The sequence below is a fragment of the Pseudophryne corroboree genome, chromosome 2 (genome assembly GCF_028390025.1).
Source record: "Pseudophryne corroboree isolate aPseCor3 chromosome 2, aPseCor3.hap2, whole genome shotgun sequence".
Classification (NCBI taxonomy): domain Eukaryota; kingdom Metazoa; phylum Chordata; class Amphibia; order Anura; family Myobatrachidae; genus Pseudophryne; species Pseudophryne corroboree.
Window position 1 is genome coordinate 395,255,360 of NC_086445.1, and position 25,658 is coordinate 395,281,017.

Consider the following 25,658-nt stretch of genomic DNA (forward strand, 5'->3'; position numbering starts at 1 on the left):
ACAGCAACAGCTGAACCAACAACAATACTTAACCAAGTAACAGTGCAGGAACACACGAAGCACTGGCCGGGCACCCAGTATCCTACGGACTACAAGAAAACGATTTACTGGTAGGTAATTAAAATCCTATTTTCTCGCGTCCTAGGGGATACGGGGGTCCATTTAGTTCCATGGGGACGTACCAAAGCTCCCAAACAGGGTAGGAGTGCGCCGAGGTTCCTGCAGAACTGACTGGCCTCTGAGGACCTTCAGTTTGGTCAAAGTATCGAATCTGTAGAACTTGGCAAATGTGTCCGAACCTGACCAAGTAGCCGCTCGGCAGAGCTGTAAAGCAGACACACCCCGGGCAGCCATCCAGGAAGAACCCACCGATCTAGTAGAGTGGGCCTGTGCAGATTTAGGAACCGGCAAACCTGCCGTAGAGTAAGCATGCTGGATAGTAAGCCTGATCCAGCGAGCAATAGACTGCTTTGAAGCAGGACACCCAATTTTATTGGGATCATAGAGCACAAACATCGAGTCCGATTTTCTGTAACGCGCTGTCCGCTTCACATAGATTTTCAAAGCCCTCAAAACATCCAGGGACTTTGAAGTAGTAGAGGTGTCGGTAACCACCGGGACCACAATAGGTTGATCAACATGAAACGCAGAACACACCTTTGGAAGAAATTGCTGACTAGTTCTGAGTTCAGCTCTATCCTCATGAAAAATCAAATAGGGACGCTTATGAGACCACGCCCCCAATTACGACACACGTCTTGCAGAAGCCAAGGCCAACAGTGTGACGGTCTTCCATGTAAGAACTTTACGACAACCTCCTGTAAAGGCTCAAACCATTCAGATTATAGAAACTGCAACACCACGTTGAGATCCCAAGGTGCCGTGGGAGGCACAAAGGGCGGTTAGATGTGCAGAACACCTTTCAAGAACGTCTGAGCCTTAGGTAGGGAAGCCAACTGTTTCTGGAAGAAAATGGATAAGGCCGAAATGTGGACTTTTATGGAGCCCAGGCGCAGGCCCACATCCACACCTGACTGCAGAAAAAGCAGAAAAACGTCCCAGTTGAAACTCCACTGCAGGAAATTTCCTGTTTTCACACCAAGAGACGTATTTTCTCCAAATACAATGGTAATGTTTAGACTTTGCCACTTTTCTGGCTTGGATCAAGGTAGGAATTACCCTGTCCGGAAAGCCTTTCCAGGCTAGAATTTGACGCTCAACCTCCATGCCGTCAAACGTCGCCGCGTTAAGTCTTGACAGACGAACGGCCCCTGTTGCAGAAGCTCCCCTCTCCAGTAGATCCGCGTGCCAAGCCCTTCTCGGCCAATCTGGAGCAATGAGAATTGCTTGAACTTTTTCCGTTTTTATTCTTTTGAGAATTCTTGGGATCAATGGAAGTGGAGGAAACATACACCATCTGATAGACCCATGGAGTCACCAGAGCGTCCACCGCCACTGCCTGTGGGTCTCTTGACCTGGAACGATACCACCTGAGCTTCTTGTTGAGACGAGGGGCCATCATGTCGACCTGTGGAATCCCTCACCGACGTGTCAAGCACCCGAACACTTCCAGGTGAAGGCCCCACTCTCCTGGGTGGAGGTCGTGTCTACTGAGGAAGTTTGCTTCCCAGTTGTCTACTCCCGGAATGAAGATTGCGGACAACGCCACAGCGTGTCTTTCTGTCCAGAGGAGAATCATTGTTACCTCTGACATTGCAGCTCTGCTCTTTGTACCACCCTGTCGGCTTATGTACGTTACTGCCGTCACATTGTCTGACTGAACCTGGATAGCCTGATATTGAAGAAGATGTGATAACTGAAGAAGGGCGTTGTATATGGCCCTTAGTTCCAGACTGTTGATTGGAAGATTTGACCATTCTCCTTGGAAGTGTTCCCCCTGGGTGACTGCTCCCCAACCTCTGAGGCTTGCGTCCGATTGGTTAGCAGAATCCAATTTTGAATCCCGAACCTTCGGCCCTCTGTCAGGTGAGAAAAGTCTGAAGCCACTACAGAAGAGAAATCCTGGCTCTTGGCCACAGATGTATCCTCTGGTGCATGTGGAGATGTGATCCGGACTGTTTGTCCAACAGATCCAGCTGGAAGGACCTTGCATGAAACCTTCCATACTGCAGCACCTCATAAGCGGCTACCATCTTTCCCAGAAGGCGAATGCATAGATGCACCGATATCCGGGTTGGTTGTAGAACATCCTGCACCATTGACTGGATTACCAATGCCTTTTCCAATGGAAGGAATACCTTCTGTGCCTCTGTATCATCACCAGGAACGGAAGCCTCCGTGTTGGTTCCAGGTGACATTTTGGTAAGTTCAGAATCCACCCGTGATCCCGGAGTAGTCGAATTGAGAGGGCAATGTTGTCCAACAACCGCTCCCTGGATGGTGCTTTTATCAGCAGATCGTCCAGGTACGGGATTATGCTTGCGGAGGAGAAACTGCCATTACCTTGGTCAACACCCTCGGTGCCGTGGAGAGGCAAAATGGCAGGGTCTGGAACTGGTAGTGACAGTCCTGTAATGCAAACCTTAGATAAGCCTGATGAGGCGGCTAGATTGGGATATGAAGGTACGCATCCTTGATATCCAGAGACGCCAAGAATTCCGCTTCCTCTAGACCTGAGATCACTGCTCTCAGAGACTCCATCTTGAAGTTGAACACCCGTAAGTACGGGTTCAGTGACTTGAGGTTTAAAATGGGCCTTAACGAACCGTCTTGTTTCTGTACCACAAACAGGTTGGAATAATAACCTTTGTTCTGTAGCTGAGCTGGAACAATGACCTGAGTCTGTACCAGTTTTTGAATTGCATCCTGTAAAATTATACTTGCCTCCTGAGAAGCTGGTAAGCCTCATTTGAAGAATCTGTGAGGTGGGAGGTAATGAAACTCCAGTATATACCCCTGGGCGATGAGCTCTTTGACCCAGGAATCCTGGCATGATGTCACCCATATGTGACTGAAATCTCTTAATCGGGCTCCCACCTGCCTGTCCAGGCAGTGCGGTCCACCGTCATGCTGAAGGTTTTGAGGAAACAGAACCGGGTTTCTGTTCCTGTGAACCTGCAGTTGCTGGTTTTCTAGGTTTACCTCTATTTCCTTTGAAGGCTCTAGAAGAACCTTTGGTTTTATTTTTCAATTTTGCTGTCCGAAAGGACTTCAGAGTTGGAGCAGAGTATATCTTCCCAGCTGAAGGGCTGCAGAAGGAAGGTATGTAGACTTACCCGCCGTAGCCTTGGATATGCACGTATCCAGTTCATCTCCAAACAGGGTCTCACCTGTGAATGGTAGGCTTTCCACAGCTTTTCCGGAATCCGCATCCGCAGTCCACTGACGTAGCCATAGGCCCCTGCGTGCTGACACTGCCATGGCCGTGGTGCGTGCATGGAGCAAGCCTATCTCTTTTATGGCCTCCACCATAAAATTTGTGGAGTCCTGTATATGCTGTAGGAGTAAAACTATCTCCCCTCTGGGTAAGGAATCTAACCCCTCAATTAAGTTAACTGAATGTTTTGCAATGGCCCTAGTGATCCATGCACAAGCTATAGTGGGTCTTTGGGCCACCCCTGCAGCTGTGTACAGAGATTTGAGAGTGGTCTCAATCTTGCGGTCAGCCGTGTCCTTTAAAAGGAGGCTGCCCCCGGAACAGGTAAGATTATCTTATGTGACAACCGATATACCAATGCATCAACAATCGGTGGGTTTTCCCATTTTTTTCTATCATCCTGAGGAAAAGGGAAGGATGCCAGTAACCTTTAATGGGATCTGAAATTTCTTGTCAGGATTAATCCAAGTTTCTTCAAATAGGGAATTTAATTCCTTAGATGCAGGGAAAGTAGCAGAGGATTTATTTTTTTACGTTAAAATAATATTCCTCTTCTTCCTGTGTCAGGAATGTGCAGGACGTCTCTAATAGCTTCTATCAGGGCCTGTAGTCTTTGTGACAGAGCTGCATCACCCCCTCCCGAGTCCACCTCACCCTCCTCTGCATCTGACACATCATCATCAGTGTCAGCCTGCAGGATTTGGGCCAGTGTACGCTTTTATGGACAAATAATAGGGGTCTGAAACGCTGGTATGGACACTGAATCTCTATTCATCAGGTCATCCGCAGACTGTCTTAAGTATTGCATCTCTCTCTCATTTTGGGACAATTTATGTGAAATATTTGAGATTATCCCTCTTAATGAATCCAACCATACTGGTTCAGACCCACTAGCCTGAGAATGTGTGCTATCCTGAGTACACTGTAGTAATACCCCTGGGGAAGAAAAACACTCTGCTGTGCATGAGACACACTCCTTTGACATTGTAAAATGTGAAAGAACACACCCACACAGGAGAAAGGTTAAAAGCACAGTTAACCCACACAGAGCCCTCTAAGGAGAGACAGAGTATGATGGAGCAAGCCACACTGCGCCCTTATAGCTAATGCCAAGCTTAGCTGGGTCACAAACTAAGTACCCTTAATAGGGCTTAATATTCTAATATTGCTCTCCCCCTTGCTATAACCCCCTGGTACCGCTGAGGTAATCTGGAGTCCTCGTGGAGGAGCTGCGCTTCCCTGCCAGTCTGTCTGTGTAAGTTGCAGAAGGAAAATGGCACTGGTGAGCTGCTGGATCCGCTAATAGTGAAGCCCTGTCCCCTCAATGGCGCACGGTCTTCCAGGTTTTTTTTTATACTGGCTGAGGTGATTTTGGTGCTTAACAGTGGGTCAGAGCCACTGTAAGCGCTGTGCCAGTGTGGGTAGTTGTTTAAAAACGGCTCAGCTCGCCCTCGCCCCCCCCCCCCCCCCCCCCCTCCCGAGTACTATGAAGCAGGCAGGCTTCATAACAAACAGAAAATAAATGCAGAAAACTCTTTAGGAGCTTCCCTAAGCGTGACCGGCTCCTCCGGACACATTTTCTAAACTGAGTCTGGTAGGAGGGGCATAGAGGGAGGAGCCAGCGCACACTATTGATTTCTTAAAGTGATCAAGGCTCCTAGTGGACCCATCTATACCCCATGGTACTAAATGGACCCCAGTATCCTCTAGGACGTAAGAGAAAATATTTTATATTTACCAGTATGCAGAGCTGAACGGATCTTGCCTGCCTCCTAACCATATGCTTCAACTAGTTATTTTGAGCAGTACGCACTTGAAAAAAGGATGTCCCATACATAGGTACATTTTAAGAGCAGTAAAAATTGCAACATCTAAATGGTGCTAGGCATAAGAAAATATCACACACCATTTCCCAAGTAGAAATGTAATAAGTGCTCTCATATATGGTCATTTACAAACTATAAATTTGGAATCAGTCCAGTGTGCTCGCAACAACAAAATATGGCTGAAGCCATACATCAATCCATGTCAAATGTTTACAGATTGGAGCCAATTAAAAGTGCACAAAAAGGTTATACTTTAAGTCTGAGAAAGTTATTCAATGACATACATCACAACACTGTTCAAGGATTCAGCTCTTTTTCTATAGAATGTCAACTAGTGGTACAGTTCTAAGGATACTTTATTTTACAATGGTTTAGCCCAGTTTCCCAAACTCTGCCAATACAGTCCAGGTTTTAAGGCTAGCTATAATTAGGCTTACCATACCATCACTTTAAACCGGGATATTCATAAATGGGATCAGTACGAGATCCCGGCGGTCAGGAGACAGACGCCAGAAGCCCGACAGCCGGTATCCCGGCGGCGAGCGCAGCAGGGTTCTATTCCCCTCCGGGTGGTGGCGAGGGGTAACCAGACGGCGGTCGGGACTCCAACCGCCGGTATTTCAGCTGGTGTCGGGATTCCGGCGGTATAAATGCAAGTATAGAGAGAAAAGGCTACATGAGCAGCACAAGTGATTTGAAATTCATGTTCCACTGTTCATATAGAACAGTTGTCATAAGAAAGGTGATATTTCCATTGTGTACTGCTGCTTCTTAACATGTAGTTGAAAAGTCACACCTATTTATTGGGGGGGGGTTGTCAATTGTTAGTTGCGCAGGCCGCCACTAGATGGCACCCAACGGAACATTCAATTGTTGCTATGTTGGGGTTCGATCAGCTGCAGCGTCCATCAGTTTGCACCAGCGGCGAGCTGAAATTAGCAAAAAATTTGATGTTTTAGCACTCAATTGGGACTTTTTGTGGCTAGCAGTTTGGCCAAATAGCAGCTAAACCTGTCACTTATGAGCGCAATATGCGCATACATTTTTTTTTTTTTTATTAAATATCGCCCCGGATCTCCCTTCACTTTAGACGGAATATCGGCCACGATATAATAATTGAATACCACCCATAGTGTCCAATTCCAAATGAAATGTTATATGTAGGCACCATAAAATCAATTAATTCTCCTTGTGATGCAAAATAAGAAAACCTTAAAGTCATTCTCTGACAATGTGGAAAAAAAATGCCATCAGTAAAGATGTAAAGCTACTAATAACTATCTGGAATTTAGGGGCAGTATACCATTTAGTCTTCTCTGTTATCGCAACACTGAAAAAAAAACAAAATGGAGATGCTAATAATACAGTACGCACACAAAACAATCACGTAAAATATTCTTCATCCCAATATGTTAAGACCACACTACTATTTTCAGGCATCTTACAAACTTTTCCACTGTACCATATATTTAATCATGCAATAAGACCACTTTAGGCACAATTCAATTCAAAGAGAGTTGAATAGCGCCAGCAATTAGCTCCCGGGGCTATTCAATACAGCGCAATGGTGAGTCGGAGAATGCCCGTTCTCCCGGTCTAAATAGGGGGTTTTGTCGGGAGAACCGGCATTCTCCGACTTAAGTGCGATGCTGTTTCCACCACGCCAAGGGCGGAAATCAGCATCGCGTCTGCACTTTTGTCGGATTTCTGCTCACATCCTTCTGGGGGTGCAAGAAGAAATCCGGTCGTTGGGTGTAATAGGACGCTGTATTGAATAGCCCCGTGAGCTAATTCCCAGGGCTATTCAACTCTCTTAGAATTGAATCATGCCCATGAGTGGACAACATAAAGTAATTTGAAAACCAGTCAGTTAGATATAAGGAAGATCTACCTACACTGACATAAGACGACAGGTCTCACAAAGCTTTGGCGTCTGCATTAATTTGCTATTGGTAACAGGGTGAGGCAAAAAAACATAACCTCCCAGATTTTAAAGGTTAACAAAAAAGATGGTAATTGCTATTCAAGATGTTATTACATAATCTAAAAGGGCACGTAAGGAGTTTATTTTCAATTTGTTTTGAATAGGATATTGTAATTTCTTGGCTTGGAGCAGCCTTCTGTTCATTAATGGTTCTTTGCTGATGTTTGTACACCTCAGCTGTCAAATGGCCCCATTGAATGCGTAGAGGCCTTTCATGAAGCCGATTGTGATTGTTTCCCCCCCCACCCAGTAACAAAAATTCTGCTTAACATAGCCAGACAATGAAAGTGCGCATCGTCAAGAAATTGCAGCGATAACGCTGGAAAGGACCCGCCGAGTGCTGCGAAACTTCAGAAATCAGCTACAATGGTGTATCACGAATGAAAGACACCATCTGGCTGATCTCAGTCAAAACCAATTGAAAAAATGTATTTCATGCACTTTTAGATTATGCCTAAAATTTGGAATAGAATTTACCATGCCATTTAGTTAAACCTTTAAAACCTGGGAGGATTTTTTGCCTTAGTCTGTACAACTATTTTGTTCAGCCTCAGGAGCCTGTCTCAACTACAACCTCATAATACTGTACACAGTCTGTCAACCAATCAGTTCAATCCACACGTCACACTAGACAGGGCAGCACTTTACCATCCCCCCCCTTCCCATCCCTCCTGTACCATATGCATCCCCTCCCACAGCTCCTGTACCTTGCATATCCATCTCCACTGTTCCCGTACCGTGTGCACCCCCTACCGCTTCTGAACCCATTGTATCCCCCCCCAACTGCTCTGGTACCATGTACACCCCACTCAACACTCTTGTACCTTGTGTATCCCCCCCCCCCCCCGCTTCTGTATCTTGTATATCAGTCTCCACTGTTCTTGTTCCCGAATGCATCCCCACCCCAACGCCTCTGTACCGTGTGCATCCCCTCCACATAACGCTCCTGTACCGTTTAACCCCCCCACCAACACTCCGATACCATGCACCCCCTCCACTACTTCTGATCCCCCCTCACCTACTACTCCAGCACAGTGTGCATCCCTCTCACCTACCGCTCCTGTACAGTGTGCATCCCCCCTCACCTACTGCTCCTGGTCTGTGTGCATCCCCCCTCACCTACCGCTCCTGTGCCGTGTGCATTCCCCCTCACCTACCTCTCCTGTACCGTGTGCATTCCCCCTCACCTACCTCTCCTGTACCGTGTGCATCCTCCCTCACCTACCGTTCCTGTACAGTGTGCATCCCCCCCCTCACCTACCGCTCCTGTACAGTGTGCATCCCCTCACCTACCACTCCTGTACAGTTTGCATACCCCCCCTCACCTACCGCTCCTGTACCGTGTGCATCCCTCACCTACTACTCCAGCACAGTGTGCCTCCCCCCTCACCTACCGCTCCTGTACCGTGTGCATCCCTCACCTACTACTCCAGCACAGTGTGCCTCCCCCCTCACCTACCGCTCCTGTACCGTGTGCATCCCCCCTCACCTACCGCTCCTGTACCGTGTGCATCCCCCCTCACCTACCGCTCCTGTACCGTGTGCATCCCCCCTCACCTGCCGCTCCCGTACCGTGTGCATCCCCCCTCACCTGCCGCTCCTGTACCGTGTGCATCCCCCCTCACCTGCCGCTCCTGTACTGTGTGCTTCCCCCCTCACCTACCGCTCCTGTACCGTGTGCATCCCCCCTCACCTACCGCTCCTGTACCGTGTGCATCCCCCCTCACCTACCGCTCCTGTACCGTGTGCATCCCCCCTCACCTACCGCTCCTGTACCGTGTGCATCCCCCCTCACCTACCGCTCCTGTACCGTGTGCATCCCCCCTCACCTACCGCTCCTGTACAGTGTACATCCTCTGTCCACCCAATGCTCCTGTACCGTCTATACCGCCTCCCCCATCACTACTATACCATGTGCTCCCCACCCCTGCACACTTGTACTGTGGACCCGTCCCCAGTCACTCCTATACCGTGTATCCACCATTCCTCCATACAGAGCAGCTCCCTGATCTGTCAGTGTGCGCCCTCCCCCTCCTTACACGAGGCACAGGCTGACCTGTCTCCCCCGGGACTGAGATCCGGGCTGATGCAGTGGGTGGGTGTCCTGCTCTCCTCGGGCTCGGGGATTCCCTCTCTCTCCTGCTGCCGCCGCCTCCGGTCCGGGGAACTCATGCGAGAACCCGGCTCAATCCAGCAGGCACACAGCTAGTCCACCCGATCAGGCCCCCGGGCCATGCACACATGCAGCCTCCCGCAGAGTGTGATTGAGACCCCGCACGGGCTGCACCGGCCACCTATGAATGAGTGCAGCACACAGCACCGGTGTTGAGCTCTACGTGCGGGATGCTGGGCGCACTGGGGTGGATGTGTGCGGCTCCGTCACGCGGGGTCGGGGGAGGATACGATGAGCGCTGGCTGCTGCTTTCTGTTCTTGTCTGGTCACCCCGAGCCCAGCTCCGCCATCTTGCTACAAGACACGGACCTCGGGCAGCAGAGCAAACTGGGAGGACCGGAGAGAAGGGCGGGGCTATCCCGGCGTACACCGCAGCACGGGATAGTAGAGCTCAGCCTAACCTTTACCCACTACTGTTTGGACTACCAGAGAGGGAGACGGAAGTAGAAGCGCTGTACGTCTCTATGGTTTGGGCTGGGTCCAGGTGGAGCATGCGCAGATGCACGCGGTTGGAATGAGAGGAGCTGGAGTAGGAAGGGATATCGGTTAAATAATGTTTTCTAACATTGGTTACAAAATATTGTTTAGTTAAACATTGGTTCCGTGAGATCGATGTTAACCAATGTTTCTATGTGGGTTTTTTTTTAATAAACTGGCTACCTAAGCATATAATACACTTATGAAATCATCCTGCTATTATGTAAGCAGAATGTATGTATAGAAATTTATACACACACGACTGGATTAACAATGGGTATTCTTGCCAACTTTTGAAAACTACTTTCAGAGAGATTATAGTTAATAGTAAAATGCACTGCGCACCGGGAGAAACCGGTGCGTGTGATACAGCCCTTTGGCTCGGAACTAGCGCCCATTATGCAGCTAAGCAGTGTACAGAAATAGAATAGTAGTCCAGATGATTGAATGCCCAACCCACATCCCCATTCACCTAGTTTAGGTACTAAAGAGTAATAAAAGTTTGATCAATGCATTAAAGGTCCCAGCACTTATAACCTGCAGTACAGTAACAGGTATACAGAATTCAGTGTGGGAAGGGTATGTGCTTAGGCACAAGAGGAGCTGTCTAAGGTACCAATACAGTACATTAGTGACCACTCTATACCCTACATTACATCACTGACCCCTCTATACTCTACACAACATCACTGACCCCTCTAAACCGTACACTACAGCACTAACCCCTTTATACCCTACACAACATCACTGACAACTTTATACCCTACACGTCATCAAGGACCCCTCTATACTCTACATGACGACACTGACCCCTCTATACCCTAAACTACTGACCCCTCTATACACTACAATACATCACTTACCCCTCTATACCCTACACAACATCACTGACAACCTTATACCCTACACGTCATCACGGACCCCTCTATACTCTACATGACAACACTGACCCCTCTATACACTACAATACATCACTTACCCCTCTATACCCTACACAATATCACTGACAACTTTAGACCCTACACGTCATCACGGACCCCTCTATACTCTACATGACAACACTGACCCCTATATACCCTAAACTACTGACCCCTCTACACACTACACTACATCACTTACCCCTCTATACCCTACACAACACTACTGACCCCTCTATACCCTACACTGCATTACTGACCCCTTCTGTACCCTGACTAACCACTCTATAAGCTACAGTACACAGTAAAAATAAGAATTTACTTACCGATAATTCTGTTTCTCGGAGTCCGTAGTGGATGCTGGGGTTCCTGAAAGGACCATGGGGAATAGCGGCTCCGCAGGAGACAGGGCACAAAAAGTAAAGCTTTAGGATCAGGTGGTGTGCACTGGCTCCTCCCCCTATGACCCTCCTCCAAGCCAGTTAGGTACTGTGCCCGGACGAGCGTACACAATAAGGGAGGAATTTTGAATCCCGGGTAAGACTCATACCAGCCACACCAATCACACCGTACAACTTGTGATCTAAACCCAGTTAACAGTATGATAACAGCGGAGCCTCTGAAAAGATGGCCACAACAATAATAACCCGATTTTTGTAACTATGTACAAGTATTGCAGATAATCCGCACTTGGGATGGGCGCCCAGCATCCACTACGGACTCCGAGAAACAGAATTATCGGTAAGTAAATTCTTATTTTCTCTATCGTCCTAGTGGATGCTGGGGTTCCTGAAAGGACCATGGGGATTATACCAAAGCTCCCAAACGGGCGGGAGAGTGCGGATGACTCTGCAGCACCGAATGAGAGAACTCCAGGTCCTCTTTTGCCAGGATATCAAATTTGTAGAATTTTACAAACGTGTTCTCCCCTGACCACGTAGCTGCTCGGCAGAGTTGTAATGCCGAGACCTCTCGGGCAGCCGCCCAAGATGAGCCCACCTTCCTTGTGGAATGGGCCTTAACCGATTTAGACTGTGGCAGGCCTGCCTCAGAATGTGCAAGTTGAATTGTGTTACAAATCCAACGAGCAATCGACTGCTTAGAAGCAGGCGCACCCAACTTGTTGGGTGCATACAGTATAAACAGCGAGTCAGATTTTCTGACTCCAGCTGTCCTGGAATATATTTTCAGGGCCCTGACAACTTCTAGCAACTTGGAGTCCTCCAAGTCCCCAGTAGGTGCAAGGCACCACAATAAGCTGGTTCAGGTGAAACACTGACACCACCTTAGGGAGAGAACTGGGGACGAGTCCGCAGCTCTGCCCTGTCCGAATGGACAAACAGATATGGGCTTTTTTGAGAAAAAACCACCAATTTGACACTCGCCTGGTCCAGGCCAGGGCCAAGAGCATGGTCACTTTTTATGTGAGATGCTGCAAATCCACATATTTGACTGGTTTTAAACCAATGTGATTTGAGAAATCCCAGAACTACGTTGAGATCCCACAGTGCCACTGGAGGCACAAAAAAGGGGTTTGTATATGCAATACTCCCTTGACAAACTTCTGGACTTCAGGAACTGAAGCCAATTCTTTCTGGAAGAAAATTTACAGGGCCGAATTTGAACCTTAATGGACCCCAATTTGAGGCCCATAGACACTCCTGTTTGCAGGAAATGCAGGAAACGACCGAGTTGAAATTTCTTTGTGGGGCCTTCCTGGCCTCACACCACGCAACAAATTTTCGCCACACGTGGTGATAATGTTGTGCGGTCACCTCCTTTCTGGCTTTGACCAGGGTAGGAATGACCTCTTCCGGAATGCCTTTTTTCCCTTAGGATCCGGCTTTCCATCGCCATGCCGACAAACGCAGCTGCGGTAAGTCTTGGAACAGACATGGTACTTGCTGAAGCAAGTCCCTTCTTAGCGGCAGAGGCCATAAGACCTCTGTAAGCATCTCTTGAAGTTCCGGGTACCAAGTCCTTCTTGGCCAATCCGGAGCCATGAGTATAGTTCTTACTCCTCTACGTCTTATAATTCTCAGCACCTTAGGTATGAGAAGCAGAGGAGGGAACACATACACCGACTGGTACACCCACGGTGTTACCAGAACGTCCACATCTATTGCCTGAGGGTCCCTTGACCTGGCGCAATACCTGTCCCGTTTTTTGTTCAGACGGGACGCCATCATGTCCACCTTTGGTATTTCCCAACGGTTTACAATCATGTGGAAAAAACTTCTCAATGAAGTTTCCACTCTCCCGGGTGGAGGTCGTGCTGAGGAAGTCTGCTTCCCAGTTTCCATTCCCGGGATGAAAAACTGCTGACAGTGTTATCACATGATTTTCCGCCCAGCGAAAAGTCCTTGCAGTTTCTGCCATTGCCCTCCTGCTTCTTGTGTCGCCCTGTCTGTTTACGTGGGCGACTGCCGTGATGTTTTTCCCACTGGATCAATACCGGCTGACCTTGAAGCAGAGGTCTTGCTAAGCTTAGAGCATTATAAATTTACCCTTAGCTCCAGTATATTTATGTGGAGAAAAGTCTCCATACTTGATCACACTCCCTGGAAATTTTTCCCTTGTGTGACTGCTCCCCAGCCTCTCAGGCTGGGCTCCGTGGTTACCAGCATCCAATCCTGAATGCCGAATCTGCGGCCCTCTAGAAGATGAGCACTCTATAACCACCACAGGAGAGACACCCTTGTCCTTGGATATTGGGTTATCCGCTGATGCATCTGAAGATGCGATCCGGACCATTTGTCCAGCAGATCCCACTGAAAAGTTCTTACGTGAAATCTGCCGAATGGAATTGCTTCGTAGGAAGCCACCATTTTTACCAGGACCCTTGTGCAATGATGCACTGTTTTTAGGAGGTTCCTGACTTGCTCGGATAACTCCCTGGCTTTCTCTTCCGGGAGAAACACCTTTTTCTGGACTGTGTCCAGAATCATCCCTAGGCACAGCAGACGTGTCGTCGGGATCAGCTGCGATTTTGGAATATTTAGAATCCACCCGTGCTGATTGTAGCAGTATCCGAGATAGTGCTACTCCGACCTCCAACTGTTCCCTGGACTATGCCCCTATCAGGAGATCGTCCAAGTAAGGGATAATTAAGACGCCTTTTCTTCGAAGAAGAATCATCAATTCGGCCATTACCTTGGTAAAGACCCCGGGGTGCCGTGGACAATCCAAACGGCAGCGTCTGAAACTGATAGTGACAGTTCTGCACCACGAACCTGAGGTACCCTTAGTGAGAAGGGCAAATTTGGGACATAGAGGTAAGCATCCCTGATGTCCCGGGACACTATATAGTCCCCTTCTTCCTGGTTCGTTATCACTGCTCTGAGTGACTTCATCTTAATTTGAACCTTTGTAAATGTTCAAAAAAAAATTTTTTAGAATAAGTCTCACCTAGCCTTCTGGCTTCAGTACCACAATATAGTGTGGAATAATACCCCTTTTCTGTAGTAGGAGGGGTAATTTAATTGTCACCTGCTGGGAACACAGCTTGTGAATTTTTTTCCCATACTACCTCCTTGTCGGAGGGAGACTTGGTAAAGCAGACTTCAGGAGCCTGCGAAGGGGAAACGTCTCGACATTCCCATCTGTACCCCCGGGATACTACTTGTAGGATCCAGGGGTCCTGTACGGTCTCAGCGCCATGCTGAGAACTTGTCAGACGCGGTGGAACGCTTCTGTTCCTGGGAATAGGCTGCCTGTTGCAGTCTTCTTCCCTTTCCTCTATCCCTGGGCAGATATGATCTTATAGGGACGAGAGGACTGAGGCTGAAAAGACGGTGTCTTTTTCTGCAGAGATGTGACTTAGGGTAAAAAACGGTGGATTTTCCAGCAGTTGCCGTGACCACCAGGTCCGATGGACCGACCCCAAACAAGTCCTCTTCCTTTATACGGCCATACTGTGCCGTTTGGAATCTGCATCACCTGACCACTGTCGTGTCCATAACATCTTCTGGCAGTTATGGACATCGCGTTTATTCATGATGCCAGAGTGCAAATATCCCTCTGTGCATCTCGCATATATAGAAATGCTCTATAGTCAATAAAATACTGTCCCTTTCAAGGGTATCAATATTTTTAGTCAGGGAATCCGACCAAGCCACCCTAGCTCTGCACATCCAGGCTGAGGCGATCGCTGGCCGCAGTATAACACCAGTATGTGTGTATATACTTTTTATTATATTTTCCAGCCTTGTCAGCTGGTCCTTGAGGACGGCCCTATCTATAGACGGTACCGCCACTTGTTTTGATAAGCGTGTGAGCGCCTTATCCACCTTAAGGGGTGTTTCCCAACGCGCCCTAACTTCTGGCGGGAAAGGGTATACCGCCCATAATTTTCTAACGGGGGGAACCCACGCATCATCACACACTTTATTTAATTTATCTGATTCAGGAAAAACTATGGTAGTTTTTTCACATCCCACATAATACCCTCTTTTGTGGTACTTGTAGTATCAGAAATACGTAACACCTCCTTCATTGCCTTTAACGTGTGGCCCTAATAAGGAATACGTTTGTTTATTCACCGTCGACACTGGATTCAGTGTCCCTGTCTGTGTCTGTGTCGACCGACTAAAGTAAACGGGCGTTTTAAAACCCTTGACGGTGTTTTTGAGACGTCTGGACCGTACTAATTGTTTGTCGGCCGTCTCATGTCGTCAACCGACCTTGCAGCGTGTTGACATTATCACGTAATTTCCTAAATAAGCCATCCATTCCGGTGTCGACTCCCTAGAGAGTGACATCACCATTACAGGCAATTGCTCCGCCTCCTCACCAACATCGTCCTCCTACCTGTCGACACACACGTACCGACACACAGCACACACACAGGGAATGCTCTGATAGAGGACAGGACCCACTAGCCCTTTGGAGAGACAGAGGGAGAGTTTGCCAGCACACACCAAAAACGCTATAATTATATAGGGACAACCTTATATAAGTGTTTTCCCTTATAGCATCTTAATATATATATAAGCATATCGCCAAATTAGTGCCCCCCCTCTCTGTTTTAACCCTGTTTCTGTAGTGCAGTGCAGGGGAGAGCCTGGGAGCCTTCCCTCCAGCCTTTCTGTGAGGGAAAATGGCGCTGTGTGCTGAGGAGATAGGCCCCGCCCCTTTTTCGGCGGCCTCGTCTCCCGCTCTTAACGGATTCTGGCAGGGGTTAAATATCTCCATATAGCCTCCGGAGGCTATATGTGAGGTATTTTTAGCCAAAATAGGTATTCATTTGCCTCCCAGGGCGCCCCCCTCCCAGCGCCCTGCACCCTCAGTGACTGCCGTGTGAAGTGTGCTGAGAGGAAAATGGCGCACAGCTGCAGTGCTGTGCGCTACCTTTAGAAGACTGAGGAGTCTTCTGCCGCCGATTCTGGACCTCTTCTTACTTCAGCATCTGCAAGGGGGCCGGCGGCAAGGCTCCGGTGACCATCCAGGCTGTACCTGTGATCGTCCCTCTGGAGCTGATGTCCAGTAGCCAAGAAGCCAATCCATCCTGCACGCAGGTGAGTTCACTTCTTCTCCCCTATGTCCCTCGTTGCAGTGATCCTGTTGCCAGCAGGACTCACTGTAAAATAAAAAACCTAAGCTAAACTTTCCTAAGCAGCTCTTTAGGAGAGCCACCTAGATTGCACCCTTCTCGGCCGGGCACAAAATCTAACTGGCTTGGAGGAGGGTCATAGGGGGAGGAGCCAGTGCACACCACCTGATCCTAAAGCTTTACTTTTTGTGCCCTGTCTCCTGCGGAGCCGCTATTCCCCATGGTCCTTTCAGGAACCCCAGCATCCACTAGGACGATAGAGAAACATCACTATACCGCCTCTCCGCTCTACCTTAGAGTCGGAGAAACACTGGGATAAAGAGTAAAGTGGGCAAGAGACACAGACGCAATAGACAGAGAAGAGAGTCTGAAAAAAATAAAGCCAGGGGAAAGTGGGCACACAGACACACCATAGACAAAGGGAGGAGAGAAAGAAACCCTTGTCTCATGCCAGCTCCCCCTATGTCACTTCTGCTGTGCCCCCTATCACTCCAATTCCCACCATGTGTCACTCCAGCTTTCCCAAAGTCACTCTAGATCCCCCCTGTAACTCCAGCTCCCCCATCACTCCACCTCCCCATGTCATTCCAGTTCTGCCCTGTGTCACGCTATATCCCCCCTTGTGACTCCAGTCTCCCCCCCCCCCCTCAGTCACTCCAGCTCTGCCCTGTGTCACTCAATATCCCCCCTTGTGACTCCAGCTCCCCCCTCCACCCCTTCTGTCACTCCAGCTCTGCTCTGTGTCACTCTAGAATCTAGAGTGACACAAGGCAGAGCTAGAGTGACGGGGTGGAGTGACATAAGGGGAGCTGGAGTTACGGTGGGGGGATCTAGAGTCTAGATCCCTCCCACCGTGACTCCAGCTCCCATTATGTCACTCCAGTTCTGCAATGTGTCACTTTAGATCCCTCTTGTAACTCCTGCTCCCCCCCCTTCCCCCGTCACTCCACCTCCTCCTACTGTATGTCACTCAAGTTCCCCCTGTGTCACTCCAGCTCGTGTCTGGCCTCCGTGCTCCCAACTGCTGATTTCAGTCTGCCTGGTCTCTATCCTGTGTTCAGGCTCAGGTGACCTGCACCCAGCAAGGTGTGGAGTGTCAGCACAGCTCTCTTTATAAGCGGCGGTGAGCTGTTGACTGCAGTGCATTACTCACCGGTGCTTTGTGAGGTACTGCCCCGGCGTACCCTCTGTCTGGCTTCCCCCATGTGGATTCTTTGTGGCTGCTCCATCCTGATCAATGGCAGATGGGAGTCCTGTCAGTTCACGCTGCACAGTGAGTGCACATGTACATAGGGGAGGCTGCGGCTCAGCAGCAAGAACTTGCCACCCGTCCCAGCATGCTCCCGGCAGGAGGAGGGGAGGCGGGGCAGACTAGCATATATTTTGCAGCTTTGCGGTTAGAGGAGAGGCGGAACGCTGACACTGATGTCAGCCTGCCCATTGAGCCGCCTCCGTATTTTGCACATTGAGATCAAACTCTGCACCGTCTCTTCCGGGCTCGCGCATGCGCAGTCCGGGTTTGAGATGCCACAGAATAAACACAGGAAGGGTTGGCAAGTATGCAATGGGGCAGGTGAAGCTACATCCCCAGGCTCACCATTTAATGTAGGCCCACAGAATTTAGGTTCTTATTTATTGTGGATTGCTATTGAGGCTGAGATAGCGATGTTCACAAATCTGCTGTTGCTATAAATCACGTGAAGAGTCGCTCAGAAAGGATAAAAGGCGCCCTTCGATGCATTAGCAAATCTGTGTAGGCATTAGCAGGTTCGCAATCCATACGCAAAAAAAGGATACCATCAGCATGAGAATGCAGTCACACTGGGCGCCTTTTTTTTTTTTAACGCAACGTTTGCAGATGATGTCAGATACCCTCCCTGAAAATGGCCATGACACGCCTGCATTTTCCCAACCACTCCCCACAAACGCCATGTTACCACCCACAAACGGTCACTTACTGTCATTCAAAATGCATTCATTGTACAATTAGGCTCCATATGCAAGGCAGTTGCATTTTGCCCTTCGCGCACATGCAATGCGTTGGTAGCGCATGCCCAGTCTGCCTATGATGTCTCTCTGTGTGCAATTTCACATTTGCAATTGATAATAAATCAGGCCCTTAGTGGTTTACGTTTAGTGGTATGGGCCAGTATGCTTTACCACATTACCTACTGGCCTGGCTGTCCAGCAGGCCGTCTGGGTGATCCGCTACTTTTCCCAAAGTCCCCAAGTAGCATGGCCTGGTGCCTGGCACTAGGATCAGAGGCAGTGGCACAGACGTCATATAAAGGCGATAAGTGGCAGAACCTGGAGCAGTAGTGGAGCTTGAGAGGACCTCGGCATGCAAAGTTAAGTTATCCACAGAGAAGGGAGTGTACACAAAATGGGATGGGGGGGGGGACCAGAGGATGATAAACAAAACATAGGAAGGGAGAGGACAATACAAAACCTCAGGGGGCAGAGAGAACAATACCCAGAGGTGACATATCAGTGAGGTCTGGCAATGCCAGGATGTCAGGGATGGTAGTGTGGGCCGTGCTAATCAGTCAGTGTTTGTGGAACACACAAATTACAGCACAGTGCAGGATATACAGATTGGGTACACACAATGCAGGACATACTGGGGGTTATTCAACTGCTGTTGGAGTTGCTGTCCCAGGTGCTTCCTTGGAAGCAACAGTGATAGCGCTGTACAGTAATGCAGCACGAGGCGTCTTTTACAAGCAGATGCCGCCTGCTGCAGTTGTGATCCGAGCTGGGTCCTGGTATGCAGCAACAGATCAGAGCACCCACCATCAGGTGGTTTGCAGCACCCATTGTGCCGCGCAAGCCCCCCATCGCAGAGGCCAGGAGATCTCCGTCCTACGATGGGGATCCCTGGCCTCTTCTCATCCCCTAAACGGTAGCGCCAAACCTCCATTTTTCCAAATGGAGCCTGTCACTGTCCCTGAAATGGCATCAGACTGTCAAAATAAGGGAGACTGCAGTAACCCTGCACATGTTGGGTCCAATAACCCAGTTTATATCTATATATAATATATACGCCCTCAACATCACTAAACACACCCATGAGTTATTGGTCACACCCCTTGCTGCAGCACATCTATCTATCTATCTATCTATCTATCTATCTATCTATCTATCTATCTATCTATCTATCTATCTATCTATCTATCTTTCTATCTCTGATACCCTGGAACTGCAAGGGTTAACTGGCAGTGGCGTCACAACAGGGGCGTGGGGTGACCCCACAGTGCCGACTGCTCTTCAGTGACAGGAGCCGGGTGCTGCACTGTGGCATTACATGCAGCACTCCGCTCCTGTTACTGTGCAGAAATCGGCACTTCACTTACACTGGTCGGTCCCCAGGGTGATGAAACGGGGGTCCGGCCCTCAAGGCCACACCCACTACCCATGAAACCACACCCTTTATCAATGAGGTCACACCCCTTTTTGTTGGAGCACAGACCTCCGGCACCGGATGTCACTTCTACGGGCTGTAACACACGTTCCGGTTTTCCCTGTATGGCAAAAAGCCGCTTTTTGCCATCCTGGAGGGTCTTTCACACACAACGACTTTGAGACGTGTGTAATGCTATGCGCAGCAGCAGCAGCGGCGGCTAAAAAAACGTGTGTGAAAGCTTCCCTTCACACACACGGTTCTCTGCCTACAAAGTCGGCACGGTCCCAGCCCGGCAGCCGGACCTTCTAGTGGATATTTCCGGCTGCAACCCGGCAGCCGTGCCGGGGCCGTGCCGTGTGAAAGGACACATTGGTCTAAATGTGTCTCAGCAGCACGGCAGCGTGAAAAAGTCATCCGGCCGGGCGCGGGAGTCGGCGCGTGTGTTACAGCCCTACCAGTGACGCCTCTGTTAACCGGAACTGAAAGCGTTAACTGCATTCAGTCTTATCACTGGGTGGGGGAGTTCCTGGATTCAACAGCTCTTTCCATGTGCAGGCGGTTGTGATACAGTAAGATAGACATTCAAAAGATAGACAGTCATAAGGTCGACAGTCAAAATGTCGACAGGGTCAAAAGGTCAAAAGGTTGACACACACACACAAAATGTGGGTGTTTTGTGTTTTTTATTTTTCTCTGACGTCCTAAGTGGATGCTGGGGACTCCGTCAGGACCATGGGGATTAGCGGCTCCGCAGGAGACAGGGCACAAAACTAAAGCTTTAGGATCAGGTGGTGTGTACTGGCTCCTCCCCCTATGACCCTCCTCCAAGCCCCAGTTAGGTTTTTGTGCCCGTCCGAGCAGGGTGCAATCTAGGTGGCTCTCTTAAGGAGCTGCTTAGAAAAAGTTTTTAGGTTTCTTATTTTCAGTGAGTCCTGCTGGCAACAGGCTCACTGCATCGAGGGACTTAGGGGAGAGAAGTTCAACTCACCTGCGTGCAGGATGGATTGGCTTCTTAGGCTACTGGACACCATTAGCTCCAGAGGGAGTCGGAACACAGGTCTCACCCTGGGGTTCGTCCCGGAGCCGCGCCGCCGACCCCCCTTGCAGATGCTGAAGAATGAAGGTCCAGAAACCGGCGGCAGAAGGCTTTTCAGTCTTCATGAAGGTAGCGCACAGCACTGCAGCTGTGCGCCATTGTTGTCACACACTTCACACCAACGGTCACGGAGGGTGCAGGGCGTTGCTGGGGGCGCCCTGGGCAGCAATGTATAATACCTTATTCTGGCTAAAAATACATCACATATAGCCCCTGGAGGCTATATGGATGTATTTAACCCCTGCCAGGTCTCAGAAAAACGGGAGAAGAAGCCCGCCGAAAAGGGGGCGGGGCCTATTCTCCTCAGCACACAGCGCCATTTTCCCTCACAGAAATGCTGGTGGGAAGGCTCCCAGGCTCTCCCCTGCACTGCACTACAGAAACAGGGTTAAAACAGAGAGGGGGGGCACTTATTTGGCGATATGTATATATATATTAAAATGCTATAAGGGAAAAACACTTACATAAAGGTTGTCCCTGTATAATATAGCGTTTTTGGTGTGTGCTGGCAAACTCTCCCTCTGTCTCCCCAAAGGGCTAGTGGGGTCCTGTCCTCTATCAGAGCATTCCCTGTGTGTGTGCTGTGTGTCGGTACTTGTGTGTCGACATGTATGAGGACGATGTTGGTGAGGAGGCGGAGCAATTGCCGGTAATGGTGATGTCACTCTCTAGGGAGTCGACACCGGAATGGATGGCTTATTTAAGGAATTACGTGATAATGTCAACACGCTGCAAGGTCGGTTGACGACATGAGACGGCCGGCAAACCAATTAGTACCTGTCCAGGCGTCTAAAACACCGTCAGGGGCGTTAAAACGTCCTTTTTTACCTCAGTCGGTCGACACAGACACGGACACTGACTCCAGTGTCGACGGTGAAGAAACAAACGTATTTTCCTTTAGGGCCACACGTTACTTGTTAAGGGCAATGAAGGAGATGTTACATATTTCTGATACTACAAGTACCACAAAAAAGGGTATTATGTGGAGTGTGAAAAAACTACATGTGGTTTTTCCTGAATCAGATAAATTAAATGAAGTGTGTGATGATGCGTGGGTTTCCCCCGATAGAAAATTATTGGCGGTATACCCTTTCCCACCAGAAGTTATGGCGCGTTGGGAAACACACCTTAGGGTGGATAAGGCGCTCACACGCTTATAAAAACAAGTGGCGTTACCGTCTCCAGATACGGACGCCCTCAAGGAGCCAACTGATAGGAGGTTGGAAAATATCCCAAAAAAGTATATACACACATACTGGTGTTATACTGCGACCAGCGATCGCCTCAGCCTGGATGGGCAGCGCTGGGGTGGCTTGGTCGGATTCCCTGACTGGAAATATTGATACCCTTGACAGGGACAGTATTTTATGGACTATAGAGCATTTAAAAGATGCATTTCTATATATGCGAAACTCTGGCATCAAGAGTAAGTGCGATGTCCATATCTGCCAGACGATGTTTATGGACACGACAGTGGTCAGGTGATGCAGATTCCAAACGGCACATGGAAGTATTGCCGTATAAAGGGGAGGAGTTATTTGGGGTCGGTCCATCGGACCTGGTGGCCACGGCAACAGCTAGAAAATCCACCTTTTTTTACCCCAAGTCACATCTCAGCAGAAAAAGACATAGTCTTTTCAGCCTCAGTCCTTTCGTCCCCATAATATCTGCCCAGGGATAGAGGTAAGGGAAGAAGACTGCAGCAGGCAGCCCATTCCCAGGAACAGAAGCCTTCCACCGCTTCTGCCAAGTCCTCAGCATGACGCTGGGGCCGTACAAACAGGTGCGGTGGGGGGTCGTCTCAAGAGTTTCAGCACGCAGTGGGCTCACTCGCAAGTGGACCCCTGGATCCTACAAGTAGTATCCCAGGGGTACAGATTGGAAATTCGAGACGTCTCCCCCTCGCAAGTTCCTGAAGTTTGCTTTACCAACGTCTACCTCCGACAGGGAGGCAGTATTGGAAACAATTCACAAGCTGTATTCCCAGCAGGTGATAATCAAAGTACCCCTCCTACAACAAGTAAAGGGGTATTATTCCACACTATATTGTGGTACTGAAGCCAGACGGCTCGGTGAGACCTATTCTAAATGGAGTCACTCAGAGCAGTGATAGCGAACCAGGAAGAAGGGGACTATATGGTGTCCCTGGACATCAAGGATGCTTACCTCCATGTCCAAATTTGCCCTTCTCACAAAGGGTACCTCAGGTTCGTGGTACAAAACTGTCACTATCAGTTTCAGACGCTGCCGTTTGGATTGTCCACGGCACCCCGGGTCTTTACCAAGGTAATGGCCGAAATGATGATTCTTCTTCAAAGAAAAGGCGTCTTAATTATCCCTTACTTGGACGATCTCCTGATAAGGGCAAGGTCCAGAGAACAGTTGGAGGTCTGAGTAGCACTATCTCAAGTAGTTCTATGACAGCACGGGTGGATTCTAAATATTCCAAAATCGCAGCTGTCTCCGACGACACGTCTGCTGTCCCTAGGGATGATTCTGGACACAGTCCAGAAAAGGGTGTTTCTCCCGGAGGAGAAAGCCAGGGAGTTATCCGAGCTAGTCAGGAACCTCCAAAAACCAGGAAAAGTGTCAGTGCATCATTGCACAAGGGTCCTGGGAAAAATGGTGGCTTCTTACGAAGCGATTCCATTCGGCAGATTTCACGCAAGAACTTTTCAGTGGGATCTGCTGGACAAATGGTCTGGATCGCATCTTCAGATGCATCAGCGGATAACCCTGTCTCCAAGGACAAGGGTGTCTCTTCTGTGGTGGCTGCAGAGTGCTCATCTACTAAAGGGCCACAGTTATGCATTCAGGACTGGGTCCTGGTGACCACGGATTCCAGCTTGAAAGGCTGGGGAGCAGTCACACAGGGAAAAAATTTCCAGGGAGTGTGATCAAGTCTGGGGACTTCTCTCCGCATAAATATACTGGAGCTAAGAGCAATTTACAATGCTCTAAGCTTAGCAAGACCTCTGCTTCAAGGTCAGCCGGTATTGATCCAGTGGGACAACATCACGGCAGTCGCCCACGTAAACAGACAGGGCGGCACAAGAAGCAGGAGGACAATGGCAGAAACTGCAAGGATTCTTCGCTGGGCGGAAAATCATGTAATAGCACTGTCAGCAGTTTTCATTCCGGGAGTGGACAACTGGGAAGCAGACTTCCTCAGCACGACCTCCACCCGGGAGAGTGGGGACTTCATCGAGAAGTTTTTTCCACATGATTGTGCACCGTTGGGAAAGACCAAAGGTGGACATGATGGCGTCCCGCCTGAACAAAAAACTGGACAGGTATTGCGCTAGGTCAAGAGACCCTCAGGCAATAGCTGTGGACGTTCTGGTAACACCAGGGGTGTACCAGTCGGTGTATGTGTTCCCTCCTCTGCTTCTCATACCAAAGGTACTGAGAATTATAAGACGTAGAGGAGTAAGAACTATACTCGTGGCTCCGGATGGGCCAAGAAGGACTTGGTACCCGGAACTTCAAGAGATGCTCACAGAGGACTCAGGGCCTCTGCCGATAAGAAGGGACTTGTTTCAGCAAGTACCATGTCTGTTCCAAGACTTACCGCGGCTGCGTTTGACGGCATGGCGGTTGAACGCCGGATCCTAAGGGAAAAAGGCATTCCGGAAGAGGTCATTCCTACCCTGGTCAAAGCCAGGAAGGAGGTGACCGCACAACATTATCACCACATGTGGCGAAAATATGTTGCGTGGTGTGAGGCCAGGAAGGCCCCACGAAGAAATTTCAACTCGGTCGATTCCTGCATTTCCTGCAAACAGGAGTGTCTATGGGCCTCAAATTGGGGTCCATTAAGGTTCAAATTTCGGCCCTGTCGATTTTCTTCCAGAAAGAATTGGCTTCAGTTCCTGAAGTCCAAAAATTTGACAAGGGAGTACTGCATATACAACCCCCTTTTGTGCCTCCAGTGGCACTGTGGGATCTCAACGTAGTTCTGGGATTCCTCAAATCACGTTGGTTTAAACCGCTCAAATCTGTGGATTTGAAATATCTCACATGGAAAGTGACCATGATGTTGGCCCTGGCCTCGGCCAGGCGAGTGTCAGAATTGGCGGCTTTGTCTCACAAAAGCCCATATCTGATTGTCCATTCGGACAGGGCAGAGCTGCGGACTCGTCCCCAGTTTCTCCCTAAGTTGGTGTCAGCGTTTCATCTGAACCAGCTTATTGTGGTACCTGCGGCTACTAGAGACTTGGAGGACTCCAAGTTGCTAGATGTTGTCAGGGCCCTGAAAATATAGATTTCCAGGACGGCTGGAGTCAGGAAAACTGACTTGCTGTTATCCTGTATGCACCCAAAAAACTGGGTGCTCTTGCTTCTAAGCAGACGATTGCTAGTTGAATGTGTAGTACAATTCAGCTTGCACATTCTGTGGCAGGACTGCCACAGCCAAAATATATAAATGCCCATTCCACAAGGAAGGTGGGCTCATCTTGGGCGACTGCCCGAGGGGTCTCGGCTTTACAACTTTGCCGAGCTGCTACTTGGTCAGGGGCACACCCTGGCTGAGGAGGACCTGGAGTTCTCTCATTCGGTGCTGCAGAGTCATCCACACTCTCCCGCCCGTTTGGGAGCTTTGGTATAATCCCCATGGTCCTGACGGAGTCCCCAGCATCCACTTAGGACGTCAGAGAAAATAAGATTTTACTTACCGATAAATCTATTTCTCGTAGTCCGTAGTGGATGCTGGGCGCCCATCCCAAGTGCGGATTGTCTGCAATACTTGTACATAGTTGTTGTTACAAAAAAATCGGGTTGTTATTGTTGTGAGCCGTCTGTTCAGAGGCTCCTACGTTTGTCATACTGTTAACTGGGTTCAGATCACAAGTTATACGGTGTGATTGGTGTGGCTGGTATGAGTCTTACCCGG

General features: G+C 49.2%; 1 protein-coding gene across 3 annotated transcripts in view; it reads right to left on the reverse strand.

The window, feature by feature from the left end:
* UBE3A (ubiquitin protein ligase E3A) overlaps positions 1-9,741 on the reverse strand; it is a 114,348-nt gene extending 104,607 nt beyond the window's left edge. Inside the window, exon 1 of one of the 3 annotated variants that reach the window (XM_063953334.1) lies at positions 9,204-9,741. In XM_063953334.1, the coding sequence (XP_063809404.1) occupies positions 9,204-9,319 (116 nt within the window). In that variant the 5' untranslated portion in view covers positions 9,320-9,741. Of the gene's footprint in view, positions 1-9,186 lie in introns of all 3 variants that reach the window. The other 2 variants (XM_063953331.1, XM_063953337.1) reach the window with 2 other exon arrangements.
* Positions 9,742-25,658: the final 15,917 nt, after the last annotated feature.